Source organism: Gymnodraco acuticeps, unplaced genomic scaffold (assembly GCF_902827175.1).
Source record: "Gymnodraco acuticeps unplaced genomic scaffold, fGymAcu1.1, whole genome shotgun sequence".
NCBI classification, from domain to species: domain Eukaryota; kingdom Metazoa; phylum Chordata; class Actinopteri; order Perciformes; family Bathydraconidae; genus Gymnodraco; species Gymnodraco acuticeps.
Genome location: NW_022990389.1, coordinates 177,501 through 205,248, shown reverse-complemented (window position 1 = coordinate 205,248; position 27,748 = coordinate 177,501). Strand labels below are relative to the sequence as shown.

The 27,748-nt window shown below is 43.0% G+C and overlaps 1 protein-coding gene across 1 annotated transcript in view; it reads right to left on the bottom strand.

Moving 5' to 3' along the window:
• Nucleotides 1-27,748, bottom strand: part of LOC117551548 (vacuolar protein sorting-associated protein 13B) — a gene marked incomplete at its 5' end in the record, with an annotated part of 227,326 nt that overhangs the window by 24,767 nt on the left and 174,811 nt on the right. The window contains 5 exon segments of the mRNA XM_034224450.1: nt 2,439-2,609; nt 9,493-9,668; nt 10,080-10,163; nt 12,604-12,870; nt 14,831-14,986. Of these exon segments, the coding sequence (XP_034080341.1) occupies nt 2,439-2,609; nt 9,493-9,668; nt 10,080-10,163; nt 12,604-12,870; nt 14,831-14,986 (854 nt within the window).

The window sequence follows — 27,748 nt, the reverse complement described above, 5'->3', positions numbered from 1 at the left end:
GCTGCATGTTTTGTTGAATGTGTTATATTTGATGAAAACATTTAAATATTAAGAGTACATACAAAAATAGGGGGAAAGTAGAAGGTCTGATAGAAATATAGAACAGAAAATATCAAGAAGATACTGTAAATGATGTTTACAATAAAACAATTTAGTGCCGGATGTACAAAGATATTAATAGGAGGAGGTGCAAAACAGACAAACTAATGAACCTTTATTAAAGCATTACATTATACTTTAGGTTAAGATAGATGTATTGTAATGCTCTGTTGAGGAACCTGTGACCCAAGTTTTTCATGCATTGCTTAACTACACTGTAGTTGTGTATATGATACAGTATGTGCAAAATAGCCATTATATACAGTTTTTAATGAACGATTAGAAAATAACGATTAATGAATATACTTTATAGAGATCTGTAGATAAATGTTTAGTCTTCTCAAGCACCAACAATCAAATATCTCTCCTGATTGTTGGCACTTGACAATCACCTTCCCTGAATTTTACACAGGTGTAACTAAAGTCAGAATCAGAATCTGCAAAGTAACTAAAATAAATGTAGTGGAGTAAAAATACCAGGTTAACCTCTGAATTGTGGTGGAGTAGAATTACAAAGTAACAATAAATTGCATGTTTTACATGCTGCAGTAACAAAAACATTTCCCAACTTGGGATCAATAAAGTATATCTTATCTTATCCTAAGATGATCGATGGCTACTGCCATATTTGCAAAGTATCCTGTTTTGGATAGTGTGCCGTTGTTGGGCTTCATTCCCTTTCAAAGTGCTGTTTGACGCTCGGCGTAACCTTGGCGCACTGCCACTCCAACATCCAATCACAGAGCTTGAGGACTAATCACGGGGTTTGTCAAACAGAGCACATGGTGTAGTCCCAAACGATAGCTGGGGATTCTGGGTAGTGTAGTGTCTTCTGCCATCTTAAACTCAGAAAAAACATTTGTTTCTCCGAATCGAAGGGGAAAAACACAAAAGCATTGCACACAATTTAAACCAATCAATATTGTGTAATTAACAAGGATAATCTGGTGTTTTTTAGTCGATGAGTAGTGCAGATATCACTGTAAAATCAATCGACAGTAAGGGGAATACTTACTTCCGGGTGTACAATCCTCCGTTATCCAATGGGAATGGACGCTCACATTGCCTTTAAGGGCAGCCGACATAAACGAGTGCGGTGCTTCCATGAGCGTCAAATACCGCCGCCGATGGGAATACATTGCAATCAGTTGAAAGCTCTTTGCGTCCCTTTATGAAGCTGAAGGAGCCTCGGAGCGTCACAACTGCACGCCACGGGACCCTGACCAAACGTCGCTCCTGGACGATCAGGGAGTGAGACTGTGTTGCTTTTCTTGTACCTTTTTGGCTCTTCAACATAAAGTGGCAGATTTCTGTTTCAGACAAACTGCCATAGCCCCTCAGGATGTGAAATGTGCATTTGGACTTTTAGTCTCACAGGAAGAGAGGGGTCTGACTGCCAGAGAAACCTGACACTGCACCTCCAGATAGCCGCCATTCACTGAGACTCAGTGTGTGTGACATTAAATGTGGGTGATGTGTGCGGCGATGTGCGTTTGTAACACAGTGTTATGAGTGTGGGTTGGGCAACAATCTGTGTGCGTCTTTGGGTATGGATAGAAGCAGAGAAACCCGGGCGACCACAGACAGATCCACTCTCTGTAGCTCAAGCCTGTGGGGGGGCATATGGCTGCGTGTCTTTCCGCTGCTTCAAGATGTGATTGCTTTGTGACAAAAGACGTGTGCGTGGGCCACATAAACACACATTTGCTCACATTTATTCAGTATACACACTGTATGCTCTGCAAAGCTGTGCCAAGTTTGAACTGAATGCAAGGCCCTGTGACGAGTGTGAGAAAGTGGGACTGTGACAGAGTGACAGCCTAAGTCTCCGGTCTCTGATGTATGGCTCTGCATTGTCTTTGCAGTCACAGTTTTATTACGTGAACAAAGATTCGGTAATAAAGAGAAGCCTCCCTCATTAAAGGGCTTGCTTGCACAACTTTGAGCTTTTGGGATTGGATGCCATATGAAGACTACTATTAGGAAAATGGTGGTTGGTCTAAATACAATTTGTTATGAAATGTAACATTAAGATTTAACGCTTGTCACATAAGTTCTATAATAAAGAGGGAAAATAATAACACATATTGACTGCAAAGGATCATAACCCTCCTGGTGTGTTGGAGGAAAGAGGCTTGTGCACTTCATGTGTGAACTTGCATGATGTGGCATTATTTCTCTTTCCTGCCTTGCTTCCCCTTGTTTAGCCAACCCGGTGCTTGTAGGTGGGCTCCTCAAGATTTGTTTAAAAAAAGATGATCAACACTAAACATGTAAGTAAAAGTACAAGACGGCTATTATTAAAATGCAGGGCACTGGACATGCACACAATACTGTACCTGTCAGTATCCTTGGTTACGTAGGGCCAAGGGGGCCCAGTGGAGGTCTTTGGACCGTAGAAGTCAGCCAGGATGTGCTCCAGGTTGTCCTCCTTTCCATTCTTGTGCACTATCTGTTTGATTAGGCTGGTGGAGATTGGTACAGCACAGTGGGAAGCATCCTCATCATGCCTGAAAGACGGAGCACAAATCGTTACAGATGTCTCTAACAAGAGAAACATGTGCCATGTATTCCATTTTCTGTAACACATTTCCATTGAAATAGATAGCTCACAGAACATGTATATCTCAGAGATTCAAACATTTTGCCTACTTTTCCCAACAATCTGCAAGTCCTGCTGCCAAGCAGGACCTGTACCAGCTGATTTCATTTATGCTGATTACCCCCCTCCCTCTTGTGGGGATAGTTGATGGCATGCAATTAAAAACGACATACTCGGGTTATAAAAACATATGGTTGTGAATCACTGCTGTATATAAGCAAATCTGCCTAGGAAGCGTCTTCACTTATTTGACCCCAGAACCAATTGAAAGATATTTTTAATTTCACTATAGAACAAGACATCTCTTGACAGGAGCTGACTTTTCTCATTGTTCTGTTCAGAACGATTCAAGTGACCTCAAGCTAAACTCTGATTTTACCCTAAAACCTCCATCTGCCTTTTGTTCTGCTTTTTTCGTCCAGACATGCAGTCTTGCCTTGTAAACACAAATTCATAAAGATCATAGAAAAAGCTTAACGGCAACACATAATCCTATTGGATACCTCAGCCCCAGACACTGGTCAATTACGGCTTTGCCACAAAAAAAAAAGGAACTAAATCCAAACTATAATAGCTTCTTCTCTTCCTCTGGGCTTCATCCAGTTCTATTTGGCTAAAGTGTAGCAGCCCCCTAACCCCAGATCAGTAGTTTATTAATAGAGCTCATTGTGCTATAAAAAGAACATAGGGGCTATAGCTTTTGGAGCTGGGGCAAGACAGAGGAGAGGGACAAGGTGTTGACAGGAAGCCTTTCATCCAGAGCAGTCCCCAAGGGGGAAACTTGAAGAGGCTTCTAATTGTAACCCTCAGCTTTCAAATGTGGTGGCCAAGATTTGGAGAGCGGGACATAACTGTTCTGGTTAAGACTTGTCTGTCTCTTGTGTCACAGACCGCAGCTCTGCTCTCCACCTCGTCCATTAGAACCCACAACTATGTGTAATTACAGGAAGGAAAGACGAGCTGTTGACCAGCGAACATTGGAGATTGGATCTGTCCTAGAGGTTTGGGGTTGTGTGTGTTATTGTGTATATGTGAGTGAAGGTACATGTACAATTGTGGATGCAGGAGGATGAGGGATCGATTGAGTTGGGGGTTCAAGGAAAGGGGTCTGTATATTTGTGCAGTGAGAGGCAGTTTAGAAAGGGGATGCTTTGTGGTGGCAATCCAGAAAGACAAGACACTTAGTTGTTCCTGAGCTTGCTTTATGAAAAGGATTTATCTTCTGCAATAGGCGCAGATTCATTCCCAGTCACTGTACGGCCACTGCGGTTCCTTTATGGCAGCAGAAATCAAAACAAACTTTGTGACTAGATATCTAAACACACAACAGTTACAGCAAAGATTTCTCTCAGGAGGAGTGAGTTATACCCAGTGTTTACTCTGTTTATTCACATCACCACTGGTTGCTACCAAAGGGGTGATGTTTCTTTCATAAAACAACATAGATTAAAGATGTACAGACAACAAATATGGTTGGAACAACATCAATACAGTATATACATATGGTTGTTATTTCTCCTGGGGCCACCCATACTGACACATAAACACTCATGAGACACTTTGGAATAAAGCATCTATCTTTTAAATGTTGTGACATGACACATGAGGTACCATAGTGGTGTTATAAGATATCATATGACCTACAGATGGAATACATGGTATTTATTTTATGTGCAAATTTGCACATAAAATAACATTTTGACAACTGACTTTGCTTAGTGGGACCTAACATAATACAATATATACAGTAAGGAGCTGTCTCTCAAAGGGGGTTTGGTGAGTATGAGAGAGCGTGAACACACACCGACCGAGAACCAGGCGCAGCAGTGATTTACTCACAAAGTGGCAAAGTGACTCACATACCTCATTCACACCAACGCAACTCCGGTTCAAGCTCCGTGCTAGAGCTTTTCAGGTTCAGAACCGGTTCTTCGGTTTAGCTCCGGCTCTTTTCACACTGCCCAGAGTCCGACTGGTGCTGCGTCATTGCGTCATTGTTTGCGTCATGACGTAGCCGTTTGCGTGCCTGCTTTATAAAGCCAAACCGCACGGAAACCCCTCACAGCTCACACCGACAACAACAACAATGGCCGATTGTGCTCCAGCTTCCTCTGTACCTCTTCGGAAGACCAGATTCCCAGCAGGTAGCTGGTCTCCTCAGTGGACCACTGCTGCTTGTTAAGTTTCTCCATCGTTGTGTACAAGCTGGATAAAACGCGGGCTTTTTGTTGTTGTTCAGGAGTTGATCCCGCCCCTGCCCCCGCCTCGAAGTAAGCGTGACGTATGCGGTGCTTTTGCTCTAGCCGGACCATTTTTTGGTGCTTGAAATGAACCGGATTCCGGAGCTAAGAGGCGGCTCCGCTGCGGTGTGAAGAGGAAAACCCGGTGCTTTTCAAGCTCCAGCTCCGAACCGGCCCTGAAACACCGTTGGTGTGAATGAGGTAACACTGGCACATGGAAAACAAAGACAATGACATGTAGACCACACATGGATACCAGGACACATGTGTGCATACATACTACTCCTCCAACCGTGCATACGTGTGCATAGACAAACACAATCCTCTACACAAACACACACAGACAAATAAGTAGCCAATAAGGGGCCATTAACCTGCTCTCTGTCTGGGCCTGTACCTCAATAAGGTGTAATTCTGGTCCAACCTGACATGTTGGAATTGGAGCAGTGGCTCGGCTGCTGCCAAGCTGGCTTCCTATTCCCATCAAATGTGCCTGCACTAACCCAGGATCATGTCTTCATGTTGGCTCGCAAGAATCAGAATGTGGTGTGAAACCACAGAGCAACTTGCAGGTTAGAGACCCCAGTGAATAAATGTGTAGGAAAAGGATGTATACACTAGATTTTCAAAACAATATACATAAATATACACTACAGCAGGGCTCTCCAACACGTCGATCGGGCAGCTTTTCAGTAGCTCGCCACTCCATTATCGATTATAGTGTAGTAAGGTTGCTTCTTGATTTTTCAGCCGCGGCTGGACAATAAAGTTTTTTTATTTTAGAATTGTTTCTGTCACACGAATATCAAATTGGTCGGTGACGCAGTGATCAAGGAACAGACGTGACAGCGGCACAGCGACACCACACATGGAGCAGTCTGCTTTATCCACCAACACCAGTCCAGAACCAACAGCAGAATGACCCGCTCTGAATCAGGCCGTGTCGCTGCGGCTCAGAGACACACAGCAGGGATTTGTGTTTTTTGAAAAACACTCGTTATCGTCATGTCAGGTTTTTGGTGGATTTAATCAAGTCTTGGATTGCAGAGTATGAATGTCCTCTTGCTATTTTCAGTTGATAAATACTTGTGTAAAGTTTGTGAAGGCAGGAGGAAAGCTTCCGCGATCAACGTCTCCTCTCCGTTCCTCCAAACCCGCCCCCTCCCCTAATGGCTGATAGTGACTGAAATGTCTGCTTTATTTGGTTCTGTTCTGCAGACCTTTGTGAAGCAGCTTTTTCTGACATGAATGTCATGAAATCTAAATACAGAACAAGACCGTCTGATCAACATTCAAATGACTCTATTAGAGTGAACCTAAGTGGGTACACTCCAGCATACACCTCTATGGTGGACTCCATGCAGCGCCATTCATGAATGCACTTATTTTACACATGTACCGCATAAGATGCTTGTAAGGTGGTTATTAAGGACATGTATGTGAATTTTCAGTGATGTACTTACTATGTGGGCCATAATAATATGTGAGACATTTTCATTTTCACGGACCTTGATGTGAAGTTAAGATTTGTGATAAGCTTTAGTTATGGCAATTTCACACGTGTACAAAAGTATAGCTTAATTCAACTGATGAGGGCTATGTGAATAAATGCGATGTGATGCAAGTAGCTCTTGGCCACTTTCATTTTTTCAAAGTAGCTCTCAGATGAAGAAAGGTTGGAGACCCCTGTACTACAGTGACATCTGGCGTGGTTTTTGTAAGACATTTTTACTTCCGCATAAAAAAAGCCTCCCTTCGTGACCTCCCGCGGGTGACGTAACATGGGGGAGAGAGGCCGGTCTAACATATGAATAAACATGGGTCACAATGCTAGTTTTGACACAGAAGAGGTTGAAAATATATATTTGAATGCATATGATTATAATGATGAGCCTGCTAGGCGTCCAAGAGACCAGGAGCAGCCAAGGATTAGAAGAAATAACGGCCATCGGAGAGAAATGGAGCTGTGGTGTGAGGAGAACCAGTGGAGAACAGTGCAGCTGTCTTGGTGAGTGACCGGAGTTAGCTTCAGTTAATGTTAACTAACGTCACATCACAACATTGTAAAGTTAGCTATCATATATCAGGCTATAACTAAAGTAGTATTGATAATATACTAACGTTACTGGCAGGACTGTTGATACTGATCCATAACAGAAACTAATGCGCAAGTATCAGCCGTATCTCGCGTTACCTAATGCAACTCCACACTACGTCTTACGGTGCTGTGTACCGGAGGGGATAGAGAGAGGAGCGAAGGGGGGGAGAGAGAGAGAGAGGAGCGAAGGGGGGGAGAGAGAGAGAGAGGAGCGAAGGGGGGGGGGGGGGGGGGAGAGAGAGAGAGAGGAGCGAAGGGGGGGAGAGAGAGATGTAATACGGTTTCCTGATAAACGTTTTGTTTGATAGATCTCAGCTGTGGAGAGTATGTGCTGCAGGGAGGTGGATGCACCCAGGAACGAACGCTAGCTCCGGTCCTTTTCCTGTGAGGGAAACTGTGGACTCGATGTCCTGACAGGCTGGAGTTTGTGATTACAAATGGTGAAATGCAATGTAAAATTACCGAAAAAATACCAGCTCACTAAATCACAACCGCTCAAACCTACAAACTACAAACTACTACCGCGGATTGGGCAGAAAAGGAGTCCGAGAAATGTGCTCCCCCATGTGACGTAATATGACGCGTTTGACGTTAAAAAAAAGCAGTTTTTAGTAGCAGAGCTCAAAACGGCTCCTCATTATTATAATTTTCAGGCAAGGTTAAGCATAAATCTAGTAAAAAAACAAACCTGCAAGTTGCTCTTTAAGTAAGTGTCTCTCTATCTTTGCTGAATGGAAGCATGACAAGCCCATTACAGAAGACCAGAGTCAGAGCCTGTCTTTTATATAATACTAATAATATTAGTGTAGCATCATATTTATCTGCAACTGTGTAAAATATACCGTCCTCAAACATGATGCAAAGAAATCGAAGGTCAAAGTTATTAATGAAGCTTTAATGCTTCAAACTATTTGGTACAGCTTTACTGAGTTTTCAGAATATATATCATGATAATGTACAAAGGCATTTTATACACTTTATTTTACTTTGCCTTTTAAGGATGTACACTTGTAAATCAGTGGCGGCCGGCCCATAGGGGCGCCGCCCCACCTCTTCCCACATAAAAAAAAAATATTAAAAAAAATATTAAATTAAAAAATATATATTTAAAAAATATATATATTTTATATTTTTATTGAACAAGGTACATATCATACAATTGGTATCAGTAAAATGTATAATCTACAATAAAATCTCGTTTAAAATTGTGTTACGATGTCTAAAGTTACTGATAAGTCACATGTTTCCTGCCTGGCCTTGCCCATGGCATTAGTTTACCGGGCGCCTTGCAAGGAGCCCCCGAGACAAACAGCAGCAACCAGCACGTTGCAAAAGTCTCAATAGTAAACTGTGCCGCCGAAACATAATTTCAGCCAATCAGCGCCGTCAAATATTTTGGTCACGAGGGCGCTCACGTTGGCGCTCACGTTGCTTACGTGCGTTGACGTGAGTTGTTTTTTAGACTCGTGAGTGACCAAGGTGTTGGATGAGTTGGATGAGAATGGCTTCGTGTGCAGGTGGAGTCGCCGGACCTCGGTCCCCGCCCAATTCCGTTCAAGAGCTACTCTCCAATCCTTTCGAAAGGAGAAGTTTGGGAGATAAACTGTTGCTTAAAGACCTTGGACCGGACCAACCCGATTTGTATATATCGCAGCAAGCTCGTGAAAAAGACAAAACGTATCAACGAGGCTTCTCACGTAGCTGGTACACCAGAAAGGCATGGCTAGCTGGATGCAAACAGGTAAATGCTGTCTTTTGTTTCCCATGCTTGCTCTTCAAACAGCTGGGGAGGCTGTTACGATCTGTTCAGAAACTAGACAAAAGTTAAACAAGTACAAACCACAGACTGTCTGTGTCATGGAGAATACAGTCGCTGGTTTATTTATGTCTGTATAGGCCGTTGTTGTGAGTGTGGACGGTCGGAGCATATATAACGTTAGCTTAGCCAAGCTCCATTCAGAAAACAAGCATTCTAAAAGGTTTTTCGCCTGCCGTCTGTCTGCAGACTTGTCAAAGCATTAATTCATGGTTTTTACTAACCGGTATCAGTATGTTGTTACGTCGGCATCATTTAGAAACGTGTATTACAATTTAATCACGGTAAAATATGTTCATCTTGTTGTAGTTGTAGCTCCCGAGCCAGCGCGTCTTGTTTGAATGATGCGAGTAAACACAGCTGGCAGCCGCGGTGAAACTCGAGCGACTAGAGCGATGCGATAGGAGCGTTTAGAGCGAAGCGAATATTCGCATCGCGTCCGGTCTGAACGCAGCATTAAAGCGAGCTCCGCGCTGCACTGGAAACGCGCCATTACATCACAAGAAGTCCTAATTTAAGGGGTCATTTCTCCCCCAAAAATTGTACTCACTATATCAACAGCCCCACCAAAAATATTTTCCACCAGCCGCCACTGTTGTAAATGTTAAAAGCAAGTGAGATGTTCTCTTCTTTTTACCTGGCCTGGAAGGTAAGGTGGTGTGTGAGGTCGGCCTCCGTGTTCAGCAGGGGCTCCTGGTGGCCCTGGCCCTGGATCAGCTGGCTCTCTCTCAGTCCCAGACTCCTCTTCTCTACGTGGAGGATTACTGGATCTGGCAGGTGGCTCCTCATAACAAACAGTGGACTAAAGACCACCTGAAACAGGACATTCATACAGAACAGTCATCAGTTAGTGGATGTTTTCATTAGCTCTTTTTAATCCATATAAAGTCTGTTTTCTCGTTTTGGACTGTGAATGAATTAAAGCTATTCTGATAAGAAACACTGGGTTAAAAATATAGAAGCAATCAATATCACAATAGCACAGATTGCATAACTTAAAAACAAACAAACCAAGCTGGTCTGTGGAAATGTTTTCTCAGATTATACCACAAAAATGAGAAGTTCTGCTTTACCACATCCACTGTCTTTTATGCATATGGGTATGTAATGCTTTGGTGCTCCTTAGTCATTAACTAAGAATTGGTAGAAAAACCTCCACATAAACAGATACAGTGTGAGAAAAAACAACAACACAATCATGCCACATTATGCAGGGACACTCACCACTCTCTGCTGCATGTGAGTATCAGATTCAATTGTGAAAAGAGTGCACCAAACATAGAGCAAAGTTCCACTGGAGCAAGGCACCTGAAAGAGACACACTGCACTGTTCAGAACATGTCTACCATTGATGTACAGGGTTGGTAAGAAAAGATAGATCAAGAACACTGAAGTGCAACTTCATTGTGTTTGCTTATGGTTGTAATGCAAACAAAAGGATATCTGATGCCTTTGCTGCCTCTTGTCACTGACAGAATGTTAATTGCTTCCACCAGCAACACATTGTCATAAAAAAATGTGCTTGTTGCTTCTTTCAGTAGATAACAGTTAGATCTCCCTAAAGCCTGCCAACACACTTTCAAGAGGTGACTGTTATCTGCCAGATAATCGGACATTACAGACTGTTAAATATGAGCAAGATTGAAGTGCTGGGAATGTGTCCACTGAAAGTCTGGGCATGTTCCTGCTGTTGTCCCGTTTACTCCTTGCTCCTCATTAACGCCTTGAGATGCCAAGGCACTTTACAAGTGGTCTAGTTTATGACAGACTGCAGACTTTATGTACTAGTGGGGACATCAGAGTGGAGCAAAGAGACAGAACAAACATCAGTTTTGATATAGTGGGCCTTGCAAAACAGCCTTGTTGGGATGAGGGAGTGAACATTGGGAAACAGATACTTTATAAGCCTGATCCACAGGAAACACTCACAGCTGGAATGAGGTCAAGATGACCTCCTGTACTTTCTCAAAAGTAAAGTACAAGGGTAATGAAAGATGTTGGAAAAAATGGATAGGGAGGAGGAAGGTGAGATATGAGGAAGAGGAGTTACTTCAGATGGATAACCGATACAGATAACAAGGAGACAGATGAGAAAGGAGACACATGTTCAAGGGAGAGAGGCCGGACCAGGTGGACGAGCTAAATGCCAGAGCATGAAGTAAATAAAGAAAAGGAGTTAACAACTACAAGATAGATGAGTGAGGCAGTGTGTGGGCGAAAGGTAGAAGAAAGGGAGGGAACGAGAGTGAAATAGCAGGAGACAGACAGAGATAGAGAGTTCTGAGGACCCAGCTACTAGTCCAGGCAGCTCTCTCATTCAGAGCCAAGCCTCCATATGTGTAATGAATGTCTGATAAGAGATAACAGCACAGACTGGAATAGTCTGAAATGTTCAGACACACAGAAGCTGGAGCTGCAGAAACTAGCTAGCTGTTAACAGCATGGGGATTATATAGGCAGGAAGAGAACAGAGAATAAGATCTAAAACATACAGAACAGAGCCACACAGAGCCAGAGCAGCAGGGACGGAGAGGAGAGATCTTCTGGCACTCATCCAGCAGTGTGAAAGTGCCTTCAAAGCTCTCCTCGTGCCCACATATCAGCTAGTGTTTCCTGTCAATGGTTAGCGTTGTTATGAGAGGGCATAAACTGTATGTTCTGCCTCTCAACATGGTCAGGTTATGGGTCTGCGGGCCTTTGTAAGCCTATCTGAAGGGAAGATCTCAATCTGTTTTCTGACTGTGAGAAGCTCTGCCACTGCGGCCACCCAGAGAGAGGATCCGTCACAGCTGGTGGTCCACTCACCGGCTCCAAATGTGTGTGTGGCTGAAGAGCCAGTTGGAAGTTGTTGTGCGAGCAATGAGAGTATTTATCTGTGTTCGTGTAGGACATCCATATCAAACATCTTTGAAATTAAAAATGACATTTAAATGAACTAATGTGGTCTATAAGAGTTAAGAGCATTCATACTGGTCTTTAGGACTGTGAAGCTGACCGTTGAGCGGCCCAGACCAAGCAAGGAGGCAGAGGCAGAACGTCCAAATATATAACCCGACGTGGGCATTTATTAAAATTGAGCACAGGACACAGCCTCAATCTTGCTGTTCCTGTGCACACAGCCACCAGCCTCAAGGATCTCACACACCCTACCAGCCTCTCAAACAGACAGGGCAACAGACCCTAAATACACCCACTCTAATCAGCACAACAAGACACAGGTGAGGGGGGAGGAGACAACACAGGGCACCAGGTGCACACAATCATCAGCCACAGACATCAACTGTACTGTGCAATCACGCTAATAAAGTGCAATATTACCCGGCCTGAAGCCGTCAGTCCATAGTGACGAAGTTACCTTCGTCACAAGGACATAGAAAACACATTTCACTACATTCACCTTCAGGAATACTTCATCCCCAAAATGGTCATTTGTAAATCGACAGTCGCCATGTGCTACCTTGAAATAATGTTTGTGTGTGTATTCGGGCTGGGTTTCGCTGTGCCTCGCTCTCTCGCAGACGGCCAATGGGCTCATAGGGGGGGGGGGGGGGGGGGCAGGAGCTCCAACAAGCCGTTTAGGACAGAGAGTGAATACACATACTTTACAGAGATGCTGTTTGAGAAACCAATGACATTTTGTAAAATTGCACAATGTGAATCTATTTTAGTTTACCTCAACAATGGAATTATGATCAGTAGAAATGGCCATGACATTGGACCTTTAAAGAGTGTGTTTGTGTTACCACACCTGCACCACAGAGCTGCTGGGGCCCCTCTCCCTCCTCTCGAGCTGGACATCCTGGGACCAGTCTTCATCACCTCTGGCCCTCACACAGAGCTCCGTCATCTCAGCGTCCTCCAGCACATATGATGGCAGCTTGGCCCCTGCCTCCAGACAGTCACAGTGTTCCCTCACCACGGTCTGAGCGTCAGGCCCGACGTAGTGCTGCACCACCCGCAGCTCAATGTGCTGAGTCAGGTAGCTGAGCATCACCTGCCGCCCACAGATGATCACCTGCAGAGAGGAAGGTCACAGGGGAGAGTCCCTCAAATCAAACAAATTCATGTCAGCAGGCTAGGGTTAGGGTTAGCCATAACATTATTTATTTTCCTGGCTGCCATCATTGACAGAAAAATCTGAGAAATTAGGAAGATGTGAAGAAGTTTTGCTTGTCACTTTTATGAAAATGAATGAAAACTGTGTACAGTTTGAATAAATCAAGAAATGTAAAGCTTTGTTCGATATTTTCTTTCTTATAGAGAAATGATTCAACGCTTTAAATAGAAAGAATCAACAGATGACTTGGTAATGACAGTAGGTGCATAGGTGCACCTGTCTTCACATGTGTTCTCCCCACGGGCATCCGTGTGCCCAGTGTGTATAATATGTATAGAATACATGTGTGTTTGCAGATGTGTATGTGTATTTGAGTGACAGAGATCTATACAAGGGTGATTTTTGGGTTGTTTTAAGGTGCCAATATAAAATATAAGGGGGCCTTCAAAATAAAAGACCAGGGGGTCGCTAAACAGTAAGGGTCTGCACAGCTCTGAGTGATAACCAAAAAAACAAAAGATGAGGTGTGCTTTCGCAGGCGGGAGACCATTTCCTCTGTAGTGGCAGCCTCTGTCCCACTCTCAGCTTTGTGTTGTGATTGGATGTGACCAACACTCATTCCCTTACACTGGATGCAATGGGAACAAGAAGTAAACACAGTCTGGCTGGGACAAACGGAGGAAGGAATGCAAGAGCTGTGTCTGTTTTGTCTGGAGGACGGGAGAGAGACATGTGTGACACTTGACACTGTTTATATAACAAAGTGTCACCGCTAAAATCTTACGGCATCTCTGCATTATCAGGAATACATGAGTCTGCCTTGTATTCGTGGAAAAAAACAACCATGATTCACGTTTTGATTCCCTCAGAACTTCTCTGGGAATCGATGGGGTACAATGTGTTGTTGGATGGCTTTAAGCTCATATGCTTTTGTTTAAGTGTAATAAAACAGATTATGAAAATTGAAAAAAAGTAACTATTAAAATAATAACATACAAATGAAAAAAACTGCTCATTCAAAAATGAGCGCTGGGAAACGGCCAGGCATGTAGTACTTCTGAACCACTTACAAATGGTTTCACAGGTTAGCGGGAACATAATATGAACCATCCCTCTATTTTCTTGATTTAAAAAAAAACTTGACCTTGTTTATTACTGTTGTATTTTATCATCACAATTCTACTCAATAATAAGTGCAGCCAGGACTGTCTTTCTGTAGACTCTTTTCCAACATTAGGGATATGCTAACCATGGTCTCTTCTTTATTGTAGAAACTGACTACAAAGTTCAATAACTATTTTGGTTAACCTTACAGCTTATATATACAATTTAAATGCATAACATATTTTTTACAAGGAAATACCAAACATGAAAATAATACAACAACTGAGCAAACTCTATCTAGCGAAAAGTAGCATTGGAGACATGTAGCAGTTTTAAATTGACTTAAGTAATTGTAATCTTTGTATAGTGTTTATTGTTAAATTGCAATAGACAATGAATTTGCTTTAACTTTTCATTATGAAGAATATGTTTATATGTATTAGTGACTTTAGAGAAATGAAGCCATGAGGGTTTAGCATTTCCAATGGGCACGATCTCTCATCAAATAAAGACTACATTTTACAGCACAAAGAAAATGTGCTGTAAAATGTAGTCTTTATGACCTGAACAGTGAGAGAATAATACTTTGTTTGATCCTGTAGCTATCAGCAGCTATTCCCAGGTAGCCAATGGCAGGCAGTGAAATAACAGGAGAAGCTATGGAAATAAGGCCAAAGAAAAAGAGCCTGTATGACAGAGGAGGCAAAGAATGTAAAAGGGGAGAGTGATGTGCAAACGTTTAGATGTCCAAGAGGTTTTGTATGCTTTGTTAGCAATGAAAACATAAGAAAAACAAAAAAAAGACAGTCTGTACCTGTTTCTGGACCCCGTTGAGCTGCGTCACCTTGATGATGAGTGAAGCTGTGCGTCCTTTGTACTGGATGGTCCTCAGCAGAGTCCCTACGTTGTCCACACGGAAGGCCTCTGACCAGCGCCAGTTCCCCCAGCCCTCGATGCAGATGTGCAGCAGCTGCAGGACCCACACACACAGAAGACACATCAGAGGTTAGTCTTCTTGTCCTTTATTTATATCCATGCAAAGGCAAGTAAATAACAGCTTTCTTTGTTTAAACTATTTTGTAGGCCGAAGTAGGGAGACAACGAAGTTCCTGTTTACTGGTGCTGAGCAGACCTGCTGCTGTGGAAGTAGAAACAAGAGGTCCCACACAATAAACTGGCTGGTGGGAAACAGCTGATGTGGAAGCTCATTATGGCTGCATGTGTGTGTGTGTGTGTGTGTGTGTACTTGTGCGGTTTGATGTGGAGGGTTCTGGTCTCTACACGTCTAAATAAGAAGCACATCGTTTGGATCTCAACCCTTTCAGCTTCATAGACCTTGTTCACTGTTGAACACATCCATGTGTGTGTCTGGGGGTAAACACACACTCAGTCATTTCACATCCAAACTACTTTACAATGGTGACAATATTCCGACCATTTTCCACATAATTCCTTGTATTATGTGCAACAAAAATGGCAGCAGGGCTACAATATTTAATATGATTTCTAAGACAGCTACATCTTGATCACAACAGTGGTTTAGATGATATATCATTGCACAACACTAACCTATTTAAAGTGTGATGAGGTGCACATTTCTGAAGCCTTTGATACATTCCCCCAGCTTCTAAATCAACACACACACGATGGACACAATGTAACATGTCTCTTAATATTAACTCTCCCCTTCTGTCCTTGCCTCAGTTCACGTTTCTCCGTGCGTACAGTACAGTGTTTGGCCTTGGGGAAGGGCGCCCTATTGAAGATCAGCTAGCACCTGTTTGTGAGGCTCTCTTCATCAGCTGTGTTAAGAGATGACCACACTCAGACTTCTGAATATGCATAAAGCAGGGTTGTGAACATTCTCTCCTTCAGATGATGAAAGGACTCAACATGCCACGAGTCAGAGAGTGAGTCTCATCCTGACGGATGATGTCTTGGTGATGGAGAGTTTGGTTAGCGGCTCTCTGTGGGTAAAAGCAGCAGTAGGGGACAGAACCTCACTACGGCGACACACACACACACACACACACACACACACACACACACACACACACACACACACACACACACACACACACACACACACACACACACACACACACACACACACACACACACACACCACACACACACACACACACACACACACACACACACACACACACACACACACACACTCGCACACTACAATAGGTTATGGGCTGTTCAGATGTCCATCCGTGCATACAGCCACAGTGAGGTCATACATGACAAGGGAACTCATTTGTCAAACAAGGTGAGTGTTGTCATGATATTATGGTCACAATACGGGAGCAGAATCATAAATACGCAGAGAGATCTGAAGAGTTGTCCCCTCCCGAGGCCGCGAGGCTGACCTCCTACCGACTGAACTCTGTGTCAGCCAACACTGCTTCAAACTCGCAACAGTCCGGGAGGGAGGAGAGAGAACATGAAAAAGACAAGGATGTAAGTGAGAGAGAAAGTCATGAAAGACAGGGGTGGGGGCGGTGGGGGGCTATACAACCCCAGAGGAGTTGCAACTAGTGAAACACTTTTTGAAGTCCTACACTTTGGCTCGTCGCCTCAATGTGCCAAACATTTAGCCAGAAAAACAAATGACTCCTGAGGTCAGAGAGCATGGGGGACCCTGGTCAGGACCCTCGATGTTTCTCTGCTCCAGTCTCTCCTCACCGTTTGAAGGCATATTTCTTTACAATAACATTCTTAATCAAAGCCTGAATTGACTTTCTTCAAGATCATCACTTCTCCCTGTTGGCTGAGTGGAAAGGCCAGCTGATCTCCTGCTCACTGGACTTTCTCACAGGGAACGTGGCTGTAGACAGGCAGGGTGGGGGGGCAGAAGGTAAGGTTAGGCTTAAGGGTGCAGAAGCACAAGATGATTCCCTAAACCACCACCAACATTACAATCAGGACTAGTTAAGATCATAGTGGTTTGAGGAAGACTTTTTTTCTGCCATTCTGCTCCTATTCTATGTTTGAGTGACTTGGCACTGGATGAAATTAAAACCTTTACATTAGCTGTCAACTTCAAATGTTCAGTAACTTCTTAGTATCAGCCCCTGACTTTAAGAAGTTGTGAGGTACTCTATTTGTGTTAATTATGGTGAACATGTTGTGGCACTTCTCTGTCCTTTAACCCCTCCGTTCCTCCCCCTCTCGCTCTGGCTCAACTTGACCTTTAAGGGGAAGTCATAATAATGTCTCTCCTCAAACTTGAAACAGTGCCTGCTGCTCTTGCTTTAATTCATCACTGCTCTGACTCAAGAAGTGGAAGAAAAAAACAAAACACCAGCAGTGACACGTAGGATAACAAGAATGAAAAATAAGAAGCTGTTTATCTTCTTTGTGACCTATTTGACTTAACCCGGGCAGCCTCATGCTGTGCTTTCATGCACAAGTTTAAGGCTGCACTAACACAGGTTTCAACTGACTGAGGAATTCACCAGTTGATTGGCTTTTTAGAAAAATGTGGATTAATAAGAATCAGGTCAAATTAAAGCATAGCACATAGCACATTTGTTGTACTCGATACAGTAATCAAATACCCATATGCATAATGAAATAGTTATTTTCTGTGTTTCATCAGGAGAGGGTTATGTTTTAACTTTAAAAAAAGAAAAATCTTATTGCACCTACTTTTGAAACTTAAATAATTTCATGTAGCTTCTGGTTCATGTTGAGAAACCATGATCAAATTGGCTCTAATTCGAGGATCTCTCACCTCAAGAACCAAAACGACCCCAAGGGTCTTACATGAGGGTAAACATAAATATGCTTTTTAGGTTTGCCCTCATGTAAGACCCTCTTGCTGGACTTATTTAAGTCCAAATCGGACTTTTTTCTATCACTGCATTCAACTGCATACTTTCAGCTACAGAAACCATTCAAATATCAAAATATTCAGCCTTTTCAGCACATGATGGGAAAATATTTTATACTTTTTGAAATATTCAGCTTTTCAAACTCTTTTTTTAACATGTAACTCAATGGGAGGAGCCTTCAAATCCTCTTTTAACTACACTGTGCGCAAAATGCTACTCCTTCCACATACTTTCAGCTAGAGACTTCATTCCAACTTTAAAACGGTCACAAGACCTTCAGCTATAAAACGTATTCTTCAGATTTTTGATATCTTTTACACTTTTTGAGATATTTAACTTAGTTTGGAGCTTGGTAAAGAGGCCTTCTTCAGATTTTAACATTAGTGTGTATTGCGCAGCTCGTTAAGGCTAGAGTGCGTGATGTCACAGCTAGAGTGGGGGACAGCTTGAAATTCGCCTTCAATTTTTTTTTAAAACTTGCCATAATTCCCAAACCCTACACTCCTGAGACATCATTTTTCATGAAAAACGTAGGAAGGAAAAATTAAGTAAAAAAATTAAACAAAATGTCTCTTGAGGGCATGAAGTGAAAACACTTTCAACATGACTCCATTAAGGCCCATTGTAAATTCAACCTGATCTTTCCTCACAGCAGCAGCCGCACACCTTTAGTTAATCTGCCAAAAAGGCCACATTATTGACCCGAAAGTACATAAAAAACAAACTCAGATGCTCGCCAGGGTCCTGAGACGCTTCACACGTTGAAACTTCACCGATATCTGCTACGGTTCTTCAACAAAACGTTCACATGTAAGAGGTTTATCTCTCATTCAGATCAATGGAAAGGCTCTCCTCTCACTAATTACTGCACATCACCATGGAAACCTTTAATCTCTGGGCTCAAGCACAGGTGTTTGGTAACATCGTTACCTCAAACACAAACACCTGTGTGATGTAGGGCTGCACGATTTGGGGAAATAATCTAATTGCGATTTTTCTGACAGATATTGGGATTCGATTTGTGATATTTGTTTTTAAGCGACCCAACGGAAGTTTATTGTAAAATGCGGCCATAACTCCGGCTAGGAAGGTCGTATCAACGTGCTCCCGTCTCTAGCACCCCCGCAGCCCGAGCTACGAGTGAAAGAACTAAACTTACATGAAACTTCCGTTGGGTTGCTTTAAAGTCAAGCTTCAGTTTAAGATTCACCCTGTAATAGAAACATGTGATGGAGCATTACTAACCTGACTCAGAGGGTTTGTTTCACCAAACCATCTAAGAAAGCTCCATTGAAAGCCATTTGGAAAAGTATTTCAAAAATACTTGGCAGGTGATTGGATCAATCTGTCTATCACCTACTACAGGGATGGGCAACTTGGATGGTGGTGGGGGCCACATAATTTATGAACTGGCCATCAGGGGGCCGCAGATTCACTTGGAACAGACACACACAAATTCCATGTATTGTATGTAATTATTAACAAATATACTAGGTCTGACATCTTCATTGACATTTTACAATCTTTTAGGGAACATCCTCTAATAAGCTCAATAAACAAATATCAGTTCACAGAAATGTTATTTAATTTTTAAAAGTGGCATGTTTGTATTGAACAGGTTATTTAACAGTGGAATAAAACTATTTTTAAACTATTGGAAAGCACGGAAAATGTGTGTGTATTGAGATTAACCATTAAGATGACATAAACATCAAGTCATGAACACTAACCCAGACATGAACCTAAGACACTTTTAGCCTGTCTCTGCTGACAAGGGGAATGTCAACACAGACACCTGTCAACCCACACTCTGCTGTTCCTCAGCGCCACTCCCCCTCCCTCCCGCTGAAATGATGAATGTAAGGCGTATAGTAATCATAGATAACACGTCAGGGTCCGTGACTGTTTGTTTTTTATCTGATTTCAAATAAACAAAGTCTTGGTTTTTAGAATATTAAACTTGTTTCGCCAAATTCAGATGATAAATACAACCTTTAAGCTTGTAAAGGCATAATTACAAGCGGCAACTTAACGTCACAGCAGGCATAACAACAGCCAGTGTTTCTTGTGAGGGTTTCCCCGGGAAACAAACACAATACACACAAACGCGTCACCGATTATATCGCGGTATTTGGCTGCCGAACAAAATCATGTACGCAGCTTGCGACGTAACTAGGAGTCTAGTGGACGTTATCAGTACTACAAGTAAAAAATAATAATATATTTTTTTTAATTAATTACGTTTTTTATAAATTAATCTGAGGGCCGCAAAAAGAGGAGCGGGCCGCCATGACCTACCTAAATAGTGGCCCATGACCTTCTATCATGGGCCACTTCTGATTGGTTAACAATGACTGGTACATGTGTAGCACAGCACTTCTGATTGGTGTGGATGACTGACACACAAGAAGAACAAAAAAAAAAAAATATGATTTGATAATTGCATCATTTAAAATCGCGATTTCTATTTAAAATCGATTAATCGTTCAGCCCTAGTGTGATGATGTCATAACTAGGGATGGGTATCGTTAAGGTTTTAACGGTACTACTACTTTTATCGATACCGCTTATCGGTCCGGTCTTTTAACGGTACTCTTATCGGTTCTTTTGGAGAAAAAAACAAGGTACAGTAAACTAACTAAACAAATTGTGAACAAAACTAACATTGCTTTTTATTTAAATTGAATACATAATATTATTTCACATCAAAAGAAACAACAATGTTTTAACAAATGGTATTAAATAATCTGATGACAGAACTGTAAACAGAATAGCTGAAACTTTAACAAAATAAATAACTCAGTTACCTCTAATCATTAATCCATGTTTGTATAATGTAGTTAACTCCGTGTGTTGCTGCTAGCATACATAACACCTGACGTGGAAACGTTACTCGTGGATGGGGCTGCAGAGCTGCTAGAAAGACAGTGGAACCCGGTGCATTCCTCCGTCTGAATGTGGTGCGCTTTGGGTTGGCAGGGAAACGGGGTTCAGGGGGAGTGGCTGTACCCGTAGGGGGGGGGGGGGGGGGGGGAAGGGACATCGGGGGGGGTGCTAGTGGATCGCCGGAGCAGTTAGATTAACATTAACATGCTTATTGTAGTTGTAAGTGCACTGTCTTGCAGCCTGTCGCACCATCCGTGGGCTGGACCTGTATTTTACAGGAAAAGAGTGAGCAGAGGTTCGAGTTGTCGATTCTTGTTCTGTTTTCTGTGACTATCTGCCTCACCCTCTTTAGACTTTCAGTTGCGCGCGCTGCTAAAGAGACGCGCTACCATGGAAACCAAACAATGGTGTAGCTGTATTAAAGTCCGAGTGGAAACAGTCGTGAGTAAATCTCATTTTGTCAGAAATCGGGAGAAATGCGGGAGAGGGCTATGAAATCGGGAGGGTTGGCAAGTATGGTCTATGGAGAAGAACGTGTTGCCCACATTCTGTTACTGAGTTTAGGCTAGTTAGCTAGCAGGTTTATTGTTTTGGGTGCAGTCACTTTTGCCTCCACTTGCTGTTCGAATAAATGTTGAAAGAAAAAGTAAATCTGTTTACAGTTCTGTTTCATATGGGTGTTGAGAGATGTATCCATAGATTTAGTCCCTAATGTTGCTCTCAAAGTGCACCAGATTGATGCATTTAACTTCAACATTTAAAAAAAAAAATAATCTTCCCGGGGGAGCATGCCCCCGGACCCCCCTAGAGGAGGTGAGGTCCACCACCTGCCCACACCCCCTGTTAAATTGTCTCACCCACATTGAGGATGCTTCCTACGCCCATGTTTTATTCCATGCGTCAAGTCAGGCAAATTGGGTCCAAATGTTATTGCATCAATGATCTGTTAACATTAAAATGAATAAATATATGCTGTAACTATTTTGCTCTGGGCAACTCAAGGGCTCATGAATAATGGTCCAAAATGCATAGGGTTTTTTGTTAAGTTACATACTTTTGTCGCCGGCCGGCCGATACACGCCGTGCATTAAGTGGGCCTGTCCTGTTTCCTCCCAGTCCGCCCCTGGACGGTACCCATCCCTAGTCATAACTCCAACTGACATGCTCAGAACGCCACCAAACATCACATGATGGTTAACACTGTGGCCCTGAACAGCTCTACGTCAAATCTGATGTTACATAATGTGGTGTTACCATGGCAACGCAGGCCTTGCCATAAAACACGATGTCGCTGTAACTCCAATGGACACGGTCCGATCGTTCCCCAATTTTCACCTGTATATCAGCTCTCCATGCCTCAACAGCTCTACGTCAAATCTGACATCTCACCCTAAGCCGTTTCCATGGAAACGCATCCCTCGCCCAAAAACACGATGCTGTTGAAAAGGGCACCAGACTTCAGATAATGGTCCAGCTCTCAACATGTCTATGTGCCAATAGTGAGTTTTCCTTAAAAGCTGTTGCCACTTTACGAATATAATGTTTTTTTATGGACAACTTTACCATTCAGTCTCGTCCAACTGATCTTGCAGCTGTCACTCCTCGGCTCTTGGTAGTTCAGGCATTTATCAAACCTGGCAACTCCAGGTTTCCTGGCAGCTGTCAATCAAAGTCCAGTGGCTCCGCCCCAAAGTGTCAGAAACTTTTCACGCGCGCACAGGCAGACTCCGCGAGCGAGTGAGGCTGACACTCCCGCGAGCGAGCAAGAGGGCTCGCGGGGGTTTAATCTGCGCACAAGGGTCATTTCATGCGCGTGTAAAAGCACATTTTCCGCTCGTGAGTAGCTTGTTTTGCGCGCTAGAATATTGACCCAAATCTGACTCCATAAGTCCTGACTACAAGTTACTGATATGGCTTTTGATTTGAAAGTAGATCATCATGAAGTTTAACATGGAAGCGTTTGTTCAAACAAATTGATACAACTAAGCTGAGGATGATATATCTTTGCAAAAAAATTGATAATTCTTGGTCAACTTGAATCTGTTCCCTTCTTCTTTGGTCAAACATCCACAGTCAGACAACAGGAACAGATAACTCCACTTGTAGTGGTCAATCACAGCATTGATGAAAGCCAAAGCTTGATATGGTTTGTATATTACCATATTAGCAATGGTTTTACTGGGATGCCAAAATCCCATCTGCTTAAATCACTTAGAGCCTGCAGGTATTGTCGAGCACATGATGAGGCTTTCAGCTCCTTAAAATCAGTTCTGCTGAAATCATGCTTAACCTAGAAATAAGAAACATCTGTCTACTAAACCAAATCTCAGGGGGTCAGAATCAGATGTTTAAATCCATACAGATCAGGTGGGGACCATGTAAAGATCAGTACCACATGCACTTTCTGGAACCCTATCATTCAGATTTCACAGTTGCCATGGAAACTAAATGCAGAACCCAAACATGGGTAACTTCTTAGGACCCCATCTGCCAAAACTGTAAGTTATATTCAACGAGTCAATCAATAAACCAAATTCCATTATGGGTACGAAATCATGTCTACTGTCTGGTTCATTGCTTAATCCTGTCCCAGAGAAAATCATTAGCAACAATGTTTCCTGTAAAAGACAGTAGGATAACTTCCTGGTAAATGCCTGGTGACATCATCATGTCATTCAGATGGCGAACACTCACATGTATGCTTTGATAATGTGGGTTTTCATCACAGATTACCAGAGAAACACATGCAGTTGGTTAGGCACACAATCACTCACAAACATTCATCATACACACCAAACGCCACCAACCCCTGTCCTCCTGCAGACACTCTGAGTCTCCCTGCCACTGGAACCACTATCCGTCTATTGTCCTCCAGCAGGAATGTGCTTAGGCGCACATAACACAGATGAAGAGTCTGTCCGCAGTGGAGATGTAATCAGCGTTCCTGGATGCTGCAAAGAAGGGTTGACAAAACCGAGGTCGTCTTTGGTCGTCCACCCATTACTACCATTCCTTCATTCTGCCTCACTCAGACTGTAATAGGAGATTTGAGCCTCAGAGACATTAAGTAGAGGATTAAAAAACACCAGTAGCTTTGCACATTAATTTAGACTAAAGGCCCAAATAGGCGTGTGAGTTTTGATAGTTGATACTCATCAATTCCACTCAATTCAACTTTACATCTAAATTACATTTGAAAATTATGTGATTAAAGTATTCTGACAAGTCTCTGTACTGCCTGTCTTATTTAATGTCATGGGCGTAGATGTGAAAAAAGAGGGTTGTGGAACAGAGGCCTGTTTTGTCTGGTGAAATAACTGAGGGACCAGGGAGCTAGCCACCTAACAAATGAGAAACAGGTTTATACCCAGACAACAAAACCAAAGAATATGTAATACTCTGGAAAGGATAAGTATGGGTAAGAATGCAGAGAGGCAGACAAACTTGAACTGTCTACCATGTAAATAATTTAAACAGAGAAGGAGACTAAACAGCATCCTTGCCAAGGCAGTGAGGGCTAACCCGTGTAACATGAGGGAATTATGGTTGCTTTAACAGCTGTCTGCAATGCTCCTCTCCTCATTGACTCCCCATCCCTGACAAAAGAATCAAGGCAGTGCAACATCAAAGCCCAGATTTGCAAGTCTAAGAAGCGGTTTGAGAGCTGGAAGAAGGTACCGAGAGAAGCATTGTGTGGGTCTGTGGTTGAGAAAGGAGACGTTAAGAGGTTTATGCTTGACTAACATTGTTCAATAGTCCTCCCTCTGGTGTCAACCAAAGCATCTTAGACATCCAGGGTCTCAAGGGGTCCAGGAGACGCAGAGCGGCAAGTGTTTGCATCAAATGAAGGGAGCTGACAAAGGAGTACTGTCTGAGAGCAGAGAGGTTTGTAAACCGCATGGGGGGTTGAAGGAGTGAGTGGTCCAGGACCCTTGGAAGGACAGAGACCTTGTCTGTGTCTATGAACACAACAAAAACAAAGGCTTGCCCTGGGCATGCAACATTACGAACAAAGACATAAATAGTTTTGCTACACCATGTTCAGATTTATATGCACCCAAACACTCATCCTTTCTACTCTCCAATACCTGTTCATGACTTTATCGACTCTCCAAGCTTGCACAGGGCAGGAACACATCAGTCCACTGGTGGGATAATACTTTACATTACACATTTGTTCAGATAAACACAAAAAACACACATACTATACATATAAGTGAAGAAAAGGTGGTATGCTCTTGATTACATGCTGACCGTGCAATCAGAGCCCGTAGTCTCCAATACCCTGAGGGCCTCTGATCCACCAGCAACAGGAGGCTAGACTCAGGCAACATGAAAGTAATTGATGTCTCCACTGGTTTGACAATGCATTGCATAGTGCAATGTAACACTTCACTACAGAAAGGATTGGTTCCCTGAGATGAAACCACAGGCTCTCTTGCTAAAAAACAAATTCCGCCTGGGTTAATCCTAAACAGCAACTGCTAACCACAGAGTGGTCTATTGAGAAATAACACTGAAGCCCAGGAAAATGTACCACATCATGTTAATTCACTAAAATAGTTTCTACACAGCAAATACCAAAGTGTTACAATCCCAGAGTAGAAATGTTTACACTTTGGAGTAGAATGGACATAAAGTACACTTCTCAGAGTGCACCAGAACCTCTCTTTGGTGTTGTTTCTTTGTGTGGTGTTGGTGTTGATTTGTGTAGTGTTTATTATGGGATGATGGACTCCCTCAGAGTATATCTTTGCATTGAGTCTGTCTGATCCGCATCGATTTTAGGTTTCGATTCGTCATCAGATAGTTTAATTAGATAGTTAATCAGATAGTTTAATCATTGGTTTAATGCAGCCTCGTGACCCTCGGCTTTTTGAAAATATTCTCCAGGAAAAGCGCGACCGTGACCGTTACGGCCCGTCCACACTACAGCGTCGACAGCGTCGACAGCTTCAATCTGCCCATTCACTTTGAATGGGGTGACGTCACGTTGCCTCGCTTTTTCGCTGAACTGAATTGTGGGTAGCATAGCGGTCCGTCTCCGCCGTCTCCGGCATCAGAAGTTGATGTTCAACTTCTGACGCCGGAGTAGCCAGCGCCAGCCAATCAAATCCCGTTTCTGAAAATCTGACAGCTCAAGCCGTAGCCAATCAAACCGCGTCTAAGCTGGGAGAGATATCCCGCCGTTCATTTCTATATTTCAAAAAAAGATGGAGGAGAAACTAATTATCGCCGTAGCAAATCACCCGGTTTTGTATGACCAGACCCTCTTCACCTACCGGGATACAAACCGGAGGAACCAGGCATGGAGGGAGGTGGCAGAGACAGTGGGTGAAACTGGTAGGTTTTCGCCTGTTTGGGGAGTTTATATATATATATATATATATTGCTCGCATAAAATCCCCGGGGGTTTTTGCTTTGTATGTCGGGGGCGGGAGATTCATGTTGTTGGTCGCGTTGCTTGAATAAAATCCCCAAGCTTCAGACACGCCCAGCTCCAAGCTTTTTTTGAAGCTGTAGTGTGGACGCTCCGTTACAGATTGATGCAAGAGTTACCCCTGGATTCCACCGGGTCCGTCTGCGTCGCGTTACGGCCGTTTAACATTACGGACGTTTAACATTACGGCCGCGGCGTTCGCAAAGATCGCGGCCACTCTAGTCAATGGGTGCTATTCCACCAGACGCGCCGCGTTACGGCTCAGAAGCATCCCAGAAGCGTCTCGGTGCTGGGCTCCGCTAAAAATAGGATGCATGTCTATTTTCTACGCGACACGAGGCATTGCATAGCGCCGGGCAGGAAGTGGACCGGTCAGAGCATCCAGTCAATCCCCAAAATAAACTAATTTTGCAGACCCTATCCCTCCGTAGTCTTTCAAGTAGGAAGAGAAATGCCAGCGTTCTCCTCCGGTTTACAGGCACTGTGTAAATTATATAAATAATTATGATGATGAATGCATTTTTACCACTAAAATACAGCAACACATCTTTGATTCATGTCGTTTATAACTGGAATATTACAATTATTATTAACTTTGTCTGTACAAAGTAGCCTGTCCAGGAAATATGCCCAAATAAAAAAAAACTGCGAGCCGGCAGGCAGGACGCTCCGCTTCTGAAATGCTTCTGACGCAACGCAGACGGACCCGGTGGAATCTAGGGGTCAGGGGGAAAACCGCTCCTTTTTCCAATCATTCGACAGGGGGTAACGTTACGGAAGTGCCGCAGCGGCCTTGAATACATGTTTTTTTTAATCCATAATCAACTCTAGTCTGCAGGCACCGTTTGAAATAATGAGACCGTTAACGTTAGCAGCTGTTAGCTTAGCTACCGCCAATTTACGTTACTCATGTAGAATGAATGATTTCGAAGCTCTCGCCTGATATAATGCTGTTAACAGTTAAGTCTAACTTCGCACTACATTTGGTACTGTACATGTGGAGTAGACCAATTCCAGTTGTGGAGGAAGTTTCATATGATTTAAGTTAAGTAAAAGTACAAATACCACCCTGTGGATATACTATAAGTAAAAGGCCGGTGTTGCAGTATGAGTTGAGTCATGGCTGTCACCACCCGATCCGTACCCCTGCCCGATCTGTACTGCGCATGTGCGAGATGGTCCGCCATATTGGAGAACTCCGGACGGCAACCCAAGAAGGACAGTTGACACAGTGGCTTTTGGCAAAGCTGAAAAATAAAACTCGAGAGAGATGAGTTATTGTTATTATAACGTGACTTCACTATTATTTAACAACTCTTTTTATGGGGTTCTTTTATTTGGGGTTAAGTACATTGTCAGAATAAGTGAGAAATGAATTTAACTTCTGACATATAGCTGTCTAACAGAATTTAAATCCATTTCTCACTTATTCTGACAATGTACTTAAACCCAAATAAAAGAACCCAATAAAAAGAGTTGTTAAATAATAGTGAAGTCACGTTGTAATAACAATAACTCATCTCTCGCGAGGGGGTCCTTGGGGCTTAACAGCACATTATGT